The 9,790-nt window shown below is 39.8% G+C and overlaps 1 protein-coding gene across 1 annotated transcript; it reads left to right on the top strand.

The window, feature by feature from the left end:
- The first annotated feature begins 1,038 nt into the window (after window positions 1-1,038).
- BMP15 (bone morphogenetic protein 15) lies at window positions 1,039-5,189 on the top strand. Its single transcript, XM_036460512.2, has 2 exons — window positions 1,039-1,408; window positions 3,132-5,189. Exons 1-2 carry the CDS (start codon window positions 1,084-1,086, stop codon window positions 3,989-3,991), a joined length of 1,185 nt encoding a protein of 394 aa, XP_036316405.1. The 5' UTR covers window positions 1,039-1,083; the 3' UTR covers window positions 3,992-5,189.
- The last annotated feature ends 4,601 nt before the right edge of the window (window positions 5,190-9,790 follow it).

The raw sequence follows: 9,790 nt of genomic DNA, 5'->3' as shown, positions 1-9,790 counted from the left end.
CAAACTGCTTCTCTTTAGACAGAACCAGAACTCCACCTATCATTTTTCTGCAGAATCCTGGTTAGGGCAGCCTTAACTAAACTGACCCAGTCCCGCTGCTTCCCATTAACCATCCAAGCTAGGTAGCTCCCAGCCAACTTCCACAGATTTATCTTCTATCACTACAGCCTTTTCTGATGAAGCACATTCAGGATCTCAACGCCTTCCATGGTAAACCAGAAAATTCTAAGTCAGGGCATTCAAACAGGGCTGCACATTAAAATCACCTGCAGAACTTTAAAACATTGTGATGCTCTGGTAACACCCAGATCCACTACATCAGAATATCTGGAGATGGTACCCAGACATCCCTGATATTAATAGTTAAAGCTTCCCAGGTGATTCTAATATACAGCCAAGATTGAGAACCGCTGTTAAGGCATCTTCTTCAAGCTCTACCAGCCACACTCACACAGTGGTTTCCATGTTTACTGTCTCCAGGAACTTCTTGGAATATTTGCTAAGATTCAGATTTCTGGGGACCCAGAAGTCTGCACTCTTACCAGCCACAGAGGATAGTTTCACTGCAAGTCATCAGCAGACCGCATTTTGGGAAATGCTGCACTAGAGACAGTACTGCGTGGAAGTAGGGCGGTAGCAGGAGTCCTCTGGCCCTTTAAGGACTGATTAAGAGACTTCCTTTAAAGCTGTGTAGCAGAACTAGCTAGTACTGCTTTTTTTTCCATCCTAGTGGATAAGGTAAGGGAGCAGGTCCTGGAATGGACTTTTCCTTTTAAATTACCTCAGCCTCCAAATAAGTGCTATCTTGTTACCAGCTCTGGAGAGCAGGAGGGGCATGCTGCCCTGTCCCACCTGCTATTTTCATTTGTTTTTATGCAAAGAGGCCAAGTAAGGAGACCTCATTTGGTCCAGAAGATCCTCCCAGAAGAAGCAACATAGGGCTTACCTGCCTTTCATTTTTTTCTTGCCCTCTCCTTTGTGGTTGTGGAGCCAGGATGCAATTACCTCTGTGACAGGAAAGAGACAGAGTGATATCCTTTGGGCTTGGGCTGGAATACGTTGTTGAACACCAAGCTTTTCAAGATGGTCCTCCTCAGCAGCATTAGAATTCTTCTCTGGGGACTGGTGCTTTTCACAGAACACAGAGTCCACATGGGAACGGTAGGGGAGCGCTCTACTGGACCCCTGGCTGAAGCCCCTACCTTGCCCCTGATTCAGGAGCTGCTCAAAGAAGCCCCTGACAAGCAGCAGAGGAAGCCACAGGTCCTAGAGCGCCCCATGCGGTACATGCTGGAGTTGTACCAGCGCTCAGCTGATGCGCATGGCCACCCGAGGGAGAACCGCACCATTGGGGCAACCATGGTGAGGCTGGTGAGGCCCTTGGCCAATGTAGCAAAGCCCCTCAAAGGTGAGTTATCTTTCCATACTATCCTGGAGGGAGAGAAGTCTTGGGGAAGAGTGTCAAGGATCAGAGTTTACTGTCAGGTTTCATTGCCTGATTGGGAGGTTGTTTTCTCAGGATTGGTTTTCAAAGAATGGCAAACTTGGGGAAAGCTGGCTCCAATCCTGCTATCATTTAGAGACCCAATTTAAGAATGAATTGCCTTGGGCCTACCTAAGGAATATCTCCAAGGCCCCAGGGCAATTGAATGATGTGTCAACTTCTATCTTACCACAAAAAAAACAAACAAACAAAAAAAAAAACACACCTCTTATTTCAGTTATTGTTATGTCACTGAAAACGTAATTGAGAAATACCCATATACAATCTTGTGGAGGGCCGTTTATATGTTTTATCCTTAAAATAAGGCAAAGAGAATAGAATGCTGACTTGGGGGCATTTACAAAACCTCAGGACAGAAACAAGCTGTACTCTGGCTGAGTGAATATCAATTGTACTTAATCCTTAATGACAGCTACTATCACTAGCTGTCATAGAGCAATTCGCCTAATTGTTAAAGATAAGGAAAACTAAAGCACCGAGAGGTTAACTTGCAAAGGTCACAAGGACAGTGGGTGGCAGGGGCAGGATTTGAGCTCAAGTCTTTTTTTAAAATATATTTTATTGATTTTTCACAGAGAGGAAGAGAGAGAGTTAGAAACATCGATGAGAGAGAATCATCGATCAGCTGCCTCTTGCACACCCCCTACTGGGGATGTGCCCGCAACCAAGGTACATGCCCTTTGCCGGAATCGAACCCGGGACCTTTCAGTCCGCAGGCCGACGCTCTATCCACTTAGCCAAACCGGTCCTGGCGAGCTCAAGTCTTTTTGATTCTAAAGCATGTTCATAACTTCGCAAGTGTTTAAATGCTATACCCCAATATCCTTGTTTACCAAGCAGGGGTGAGTGTGTCTGTGTGTGTGTGTGTGTGTGTGTGTATGTGTGTGTTTAGATCACGTTGCCACATTGGGATTTTGGTAACATATATTTTGGAATTGTCTTTGTTCTCATTATGCTTAATTCTGTTTTAAACATCTTCATTAGATACCGTTCAGGTCAGTAGTGGGTTCCTAAAGTGCAGGGCTCCCTAGGGAAAGCTGATACTCATCAACTTCAAGGAAACCTTTGGAACATTGTTATATCAAACCTAGGCCTTTGCTAGTCTCAAAGATGACAACAGACAGGATTTACACTCCCTCCTCCAAGCAAAACAGCCAACACCCCCTAGCTAACCTTTACTGTTAGCTTACCAGGTGCCAGGCATTGGGTAAAATACAAACATGATCTTCCTTAATAGCACTATCCTATGAGGTAAGTACTATTAACATACCCATTTTATAGGTGAAGAAACTGAGACTTAGGGTAACTTACTCAATGTAACCCAGCTAGTAATTGATAGAGCTGGGTGTGACTTGGGCTCAAATTTTTATTGTACCACACACTGGCTGTATGACCTCTGGCATAGACTTCTCTGAGTCAATTTCTTTGTAAAATGGGGATAATAACTAGCTCATAAGTCTATTGTAGGTTAAAGAGCTAATCCTCAATAAACAATAGCTATTATTGTGATCATGGGTTAATTTTAGGGCTGCTTACAGCTGTCTGTGTGTGCTGAGGTTTGTAAAGGAGTTTCAGGCTCAGGGGTAAGAAGTTAATCCTCCGTTCTTGTTTCCTCTTACTTATGCAGGCCCTCGGCACATACAGACCCTGGACTTTCCTTTGAGGCCAAACCAGGTAGCCTACCAACTAGTCAGAGCCACTGTGATTTACCACCATCAACTCCAACTAGCTGGCTTCCAGCTCTCCTGCCATGTGGAACCCTGGGTCCAGAAAAGCCCAACCAACTGTTCTCCTTCCTTGGGAAGAGGTTCCTCAAAACCTTCCCTACTATCTGAAGCTTGGACAGAAATGGATGTCACTCAACACGTTCAGAAAAGACTCCGGAATCACAAGAGGCACCGGATCCTACGACTGTGCTTCATGTGTCAGCATCAAAAAGGTAGTGCGGGTCAGGAGCTCCTGTGGCATGGCACTTCATCCTTGGACACTACCTTCTTGTTACTCTATTTCAATGACACTCATAAAAGTGTTCAGAAGGCCAAACTTCTACCCGGAGGCCTGGAGGAATTTATGGAAAGGGACTCTTCTCTTCTCTTGCGTAGGGCACGGCAAGCAGGCAGTATTGCATCTAAGATTCCTGGCCCCTCCCAGGAACATGATAGGCCTGAAAGTAACCAGTGTTCCCTCCACCATTTCCAAGTCAGTTTCCACCAGCTGGGCTGGGATCACTGGATCATTGCTCCCAATCTCTATACCCCAAACTACTGTAAGGGTGCCTGTCCTCGGGTACTACACTATGGTCTCAACTCTCCTAATCACGCCATCATCCAGAACCTTGTCAATGAGCTGGTGAACCAGAGTGTCCCTCGGCCCTCGTGTGTCCCTTATAAGTATGTTCCCATTAGCATCCTTATGGTTGAGGCTAATGGGAGTATCTTGTACAAGGAGTATGAGGATATGATTGCCCAGGCCTGCACATGCAGGTGATAGCACAGACACAGGTAGCTCGGGTTTCTCAAGAAATTGGAGTAGGGTTTAGAATAAAGATACAAATGTCAACGTTAAAGCTGCAGTGATCCTCTAGCTAAACCATGGGTTCTATTTCTTGCCTTAAGTGTTGTTACTTAAGTCTCCTTCCCTGCTTATGATCTCACTTTATAAAAACAGTCTGATACCAAACAGTATGTTTTGACCACTAATCAGAGCCCTTAACGCTTAAGATGTGCCTTTGGATATGCCCTCTATTTTCTTGTCTTTTCATGGTGACTCTGTTAAAAAGGTCACGAGTCCATTATGGATACAGTTTTAGGCATTGTCCCACCAAGACCTGGTAAAGGTGGAATCATTCTAGTGGTACATCTTCTGAGATTCTCTAGAATATTTGGGGTGAAGAAAGCAAACAGATTTTTTATGCTCCTCTTTCTTGCCTCCTAAATTCTAGAAACTGGTAACCAATCCTGCCTGCCTCTATGCTTGGATTACCATCTAAATCTAAACTAACTTTTCCCAGATATATTAGAAAACTTGTAGCAATAACCTCCACAAAAATCCTTTAAGGGAAACAGAGGAATGGCTTTTCCTACATTATTGGAGCTTTTCCTCTCAGCCTCTGGACCTGGGAAAAGTATCTGAGTTTCCTTCCTGTCCTTGGGTGAGGAGAACAGCCTTCAATAAGACCACTAGGGAAATATGGAGCTGTCTGAGACAAAATCATTTCAAAACCACCCACATCTATGGGGAAGAGAAAGAAAGAGCTGTCATTTCTCATTAGGATTATGTATAGGGGAGTCATTTTAACCTTCCCATGGAAGACTAGATTTCACAGGTTATTGTCTTTATGTAACACTTAAACCCCTGTTAAATACTTCATATAGAAAGCTCTCTGGTGTCTCAGAGGCTAGGAGTTGGCCTCGTTGTGCGGGTAGAGATTGCAGTGAGGAAGATTAAAGATCTGTGGGGAAGGATGCATCATGTTGAAGTCTGACTTCATTCTACGCTTGCCTGTTTGTGCAAGTTCAGTTTGGCTCTGGGCATGGGACTCTGGAGGAGATGGGCTTGCTGCCTTGGGGGGCATGGAGCTCTACCTTGGACTGCAGGATGCTTGCAGAATAACTCTTTTTCAACTCCTGTGCTGTATTGAAGTGATGGGAACTGGGCTGTTACAAATAAATCATTTTGTTAAAGAGACTCTTGAATGTTTTGGGGGGTGGGGGAGAGTGGGCAGAAGGAATTTATTTCCTTTATTTCCTTTAACTATGACCAGAAGCTGAACTCTAATCCCCAAGGGTGGGGCTGGAGGCTCCTCTGAAGTTATGCTCTCTTAAGGCAACCCTGGTTCCCCAAGGGGCCCCTTTGAAGAAGCCTAATAAGGCCTTTTCCCTGTCCAACTGTTTCCTGCTTAGTCTTATGACCAGTCTCGGTGGGATGGGACTGATTTAGGATGGGTGCATGTATTTGCCAAATATAAATCCTTCTTACCTATCCATTGTAAATTAACTCATCTCATGGCTCCAATCTCAATAATTGGTTCCAGCTAGACTGAATGTTTATAAATACACACATTTTACTCTTTTACCTGAGGAGCTGTTCCATAACATCCTTTGTCCATCTACCTTTCATATAGTATCTTTGGGAATCAGTGCAGACATTTCTCTACACCTTCCCCCTCCCCCCGCCATGACATCCCAGATTCAGGCAGGTGTCCTGTACCCTGTGTTCACAAAGCACTATTTTCTTTCCTTTAACATACTACGGTATAACTTTTTTTGCCAAAAGATGGAGCTCCTTTTGAGAATTTCATCTGTGTTTTACCCATTTCTATATTAGTGGAGCCTGGCACATAGTATGTCTTTGATGGATATAAACATAGGTTCAAACATAGAACAGTGACAGTTTTTTGGATGTATGAGGGATGTACTCTTCCTGACATGGAATATTTCAATTAGTTTTCTATTGGAATAAATGTAATATAAGATATATTTTATATATAAAGTAACATTAATTTTTGCCATGATTCAAATTATAGTAGAATGTGACAACTGTGTTCTTAAGTAGGGCAGTTTGTGCAATCATATATGTGGCAAGTTGACATGGGAGAGTAAATGTGAGCTTCTAGTCTTGCCATTTCCCCAGCCAGCCTACCTGTGGTAGGCACAACTACATAACAGGCCTGAAGACAGACTTTTGTCACAGGACCAGATTCTGAGTTCATCTCGGTGTTCTTATGGATTTTCAGAAAGTCATGGTCTCCAAAGCTTGTGAGTCCTAAAAACATCTGAAACTTTATGTAGAGCTCAAAGTTAATTGGCTCCATTATCCAGTAAGCCTTGAGTTGTCAGAATATCCAACAAAAACACTGGCAGAATAGGGTCAGTTATGGATGATGTTATAAATTTTCTTTTCTTTTGAAATGTTGCTTTCAGCTCAGCACTTTTTCTCAAGTCTGATGTAAGAGATCTATACCTCAAATCTTCTGGGAGGAAGGAGCTATGCTTGCTAGTGAAGGAGATTGTGTGGATAAGAATCTTGTTTGCCAGCATAGAAGTTGAAGAATCTGTGAGGAGAAATGATTATTTGGTCTAGAAAGGAAAAGCAGAGAGCAAAGTCTATCTTGTCCTAGCTCTTTTTGTGAATGAGCCAGAATTTTATTCAATGTATGGGCACAAAAGGAGCAGGCATTTAAAGTTGCTTCTGACCCTGGAGATCTGTTTGTCACATTTACTGTGCTAGTATATTACATCCAATTCTGAGCAAAATTGAAAGCAGGTAAAATTTATTTTCAGTTTCACCAAATACTTGGATGCCTAGTTTTGTAACAAAAGGTTTCACAACTCTTCAGTTAATTTTCCCAATAGCACTATGAAGCAGAAGGTATTACCCCCATTTTTAAAAATAATTGATTTATTGACATCTAATTTGCATACCATAAGAGCCACAATTTTAGGTGTTCAATTCAGTGATTTTTAGTGTATTCACATAGTTGTGCAAAAATCACTACGCTCAATTTTACCATAAAAGAAATCCTATGCTCATTAGCATTTAATTTCCATTTCCTCATTGCAGCCCCAGTCCCTGGCAACCTCAAATCTACTTTTTTTATGGTTATGAATATTTATTTCTATAAGCTGAATCATATGATATTTGGCTTTTTGTGGCTGTCTTCACCATTCCTGTTAGAATATCCAACATAATGCTTTCAAGGTTCATCTTTGTTGTTCATTCCTTTTATTGCTAAATAAAATTCATTTGTAGAATATGCCACATTTTATCCATTCATCACTTGATGGGCCTTCGAGTTGTTTCTACTTTTTGGCTATTAGGAATAATGTTGTCATGAATGTTCATGTAAAAGTTTTTATGTGAACTATATTTTCTTTTCTTTTTTTTTCATCTTATTTCTATACCTAGGAGTAATGGTGCTAAATCATATTGAGAAGCTGCTAAATGGTTTTGCAAAGCGGCTGTACCATATTACAATCCAAGAATGTGTGTGAGGATTCCAATTTTTCCACATCCTCGCCAACACTTTTTGTTGTCTCTCTTTTATTTTAATCATATTAGTGGAGGTAAGGTGATATTTCATTGTGGTTTTGGTTGCATTCCCTAAATAACTAAAGACTAACAACTAATGATGTGGAACACCTTTTCATGTGCTGATTTGCACCTCACACATCTTCTTTAGATAAATAGCTATTCATATCACTCACCAGTTCTTAATTGGGTTGTCTCTTAATGTTGATTTGTTACAGTTTTTTATAGATTCTGGATGCTAGTCCCTTTATCAGATATATAATTTGAAAACATTTGCCCTGATTCTGTGGGTTACCTTTTAACTTTCTGGACGGTGTCCTTTGAAGCACAAATGTTTTTAATTTGGAAGAAATGCAATTTATTTTCATCTTTTGTTGCGAGCACTGGTGTTATCTAAAAAACAATGAATAATCCAAGGGCATAAGGATTTACAGCTAGATCTTTTTCTAAGAGTTTAGAGTTCTATCTGAAACATTTAGGTGTTTAATTTGTTTTAGTTAAGTTATGCATATGCTATCAGGAAAAGATCTAACTTCATTCATTTTTACATTGATACTCATTTGTCACAGCACCATTTGTTGAAAAGGCTAATCTTTCCTCATTTAATTGTTCTGACACAATTGTCAAAAATTGACCCAAAATATTATTATAAGGTTTTATTTCTAGACTGTCAATTTTGTTTCATTAATTCATAACTCCGTTTTTATACCAGGATAACACTGCTTGGTACCTGTAGCTTTGTGTCATTTGTGTCATTGGGAAATGTGATTCCTCTAAATATTTCTTCTTTCCCAAGATTTTTTAGGCTATTATAGGCCATTTGAATTTTCATATGAATTTTAGAATCACCTTTTCAATTTGTGAAAAAAAAAATCTGAGTTTTCTTTTTATTAGGGACTGCATTCAATCTATAGATAAGTTTAAGTAGTATTGTAGCTTAAAATTATTAAGTCTTCTGATCTGTAACATGAGATATCTTTCCATTTATTTAGGACATATTTATTCAACAATGTTTTGTCATTTTGTAGTATATATATTACATTTTAATTTTATTCCTTTTTATTCTTTTTGATGCTGTTATAAAAGGATTTTTTCTAAATATCATTAATTGCTAGTGTGTTTGATGTTTATATCTATGATCCATTGTGTAGAAATACAAGTAATTTTTACATGTTTAACTTGTATCCTGCAGGTTTGCTGAACTCATGTATTAGCTGTAATAGTTTGTATGGATTCCTTGAGATTTTCTTCTTTCTCTTCACCTGAATGTATTTTTTGGCTAATTATCCTGGCTAGAATCTCCAATATAATGTTGAATAGAAGTAGTGAGAGCAGACATCCTGTGTCTTAGGGGAAAAGCATTTAGTCTTTACATAAGTTTGATATTAGCTGTGGTTTTTCATAAATGCCTGACTACAACATTTACTTTTAAGCTACAGTAATCAACATAGTGTAGTATTGGTGAAAGAATAAACAAATAGATTAATTGGATAGAATAGAAAGCCTCAAAATAGACCCACACAAATATAGTCAACTGATCTTTGACAAAGATGAAAACGCAATTCAATAAATAAAGGCTAATCTTTTCAACAAATGGTGCTGGAATAACTAGAAAACCACATGTGCTTGTCCAAAAAAATTAATTGAAAATGGATCATAGATATAAACATCAAACACAAACTATAAATCTTCTAGATGATAATATAAAAAATCTAGGTAACCTTTGGTTTGGAGATGATTTTCCCCCTATATTTTGAGCTTTTCATTTTATTTCATCTGGGCTTGAATGGGTATCATTTCATTTTACATTTGTGGAAACACAGGCTTCTGGAGGCTTGCCTGAGGTCACAAAGCAGAGCAAATGAGTTGGGTAGTCAGATCCTAACCCAAATCTGTCTGATGCCCACCCCCCACCCTCCCTCCCTTCCACTCTAAAAAATCAACGAAAAAAATACCTTCTGATGAGGATTAACTTACTGATTTTGAGAGAGAAAAACATGAATTTGTTGTTCACTTATTTATATATTCAACAGTTGATTCCTATATGTGCTCTGACCAGGGATCAGACCTGCAACCTTGGCATATTGGGAGGATACTCTAAACAAATGAGTTACCCGGCCAGAGCTTGATGATGATTTTTTATATATAACATTAAAAGCATGATCTAAAAATGAAAAAATGATGTTGGACTTTATTAAAATTAAAACTTCTGTTATTCAGCCGAAACCAGTTTGGCTCAGTAGATAGAGTGTAGGT

The sequence above is a fragment of the Pipistrellus kuhlii genome, unplaced genomic scaffold (assembly GCF_014108245.1).
Source record: "Pipistrellus kuhlii isolate mPipKuh1 unplaced genomic scaffold, mPipKuh1.p scaffold_m20_p_32, whole genome shotgun sequence".
NCBI classification, from domain to species: Eukaryota; Metazoa; Chordata; class Mammalia; order Chiroptera; family Vespertilionidae; genus Pipistrellus; species Pipistrellus kuhlii.
This window is presented reverse-complemented; position numbering and strand designations above follow the sequence as displayed.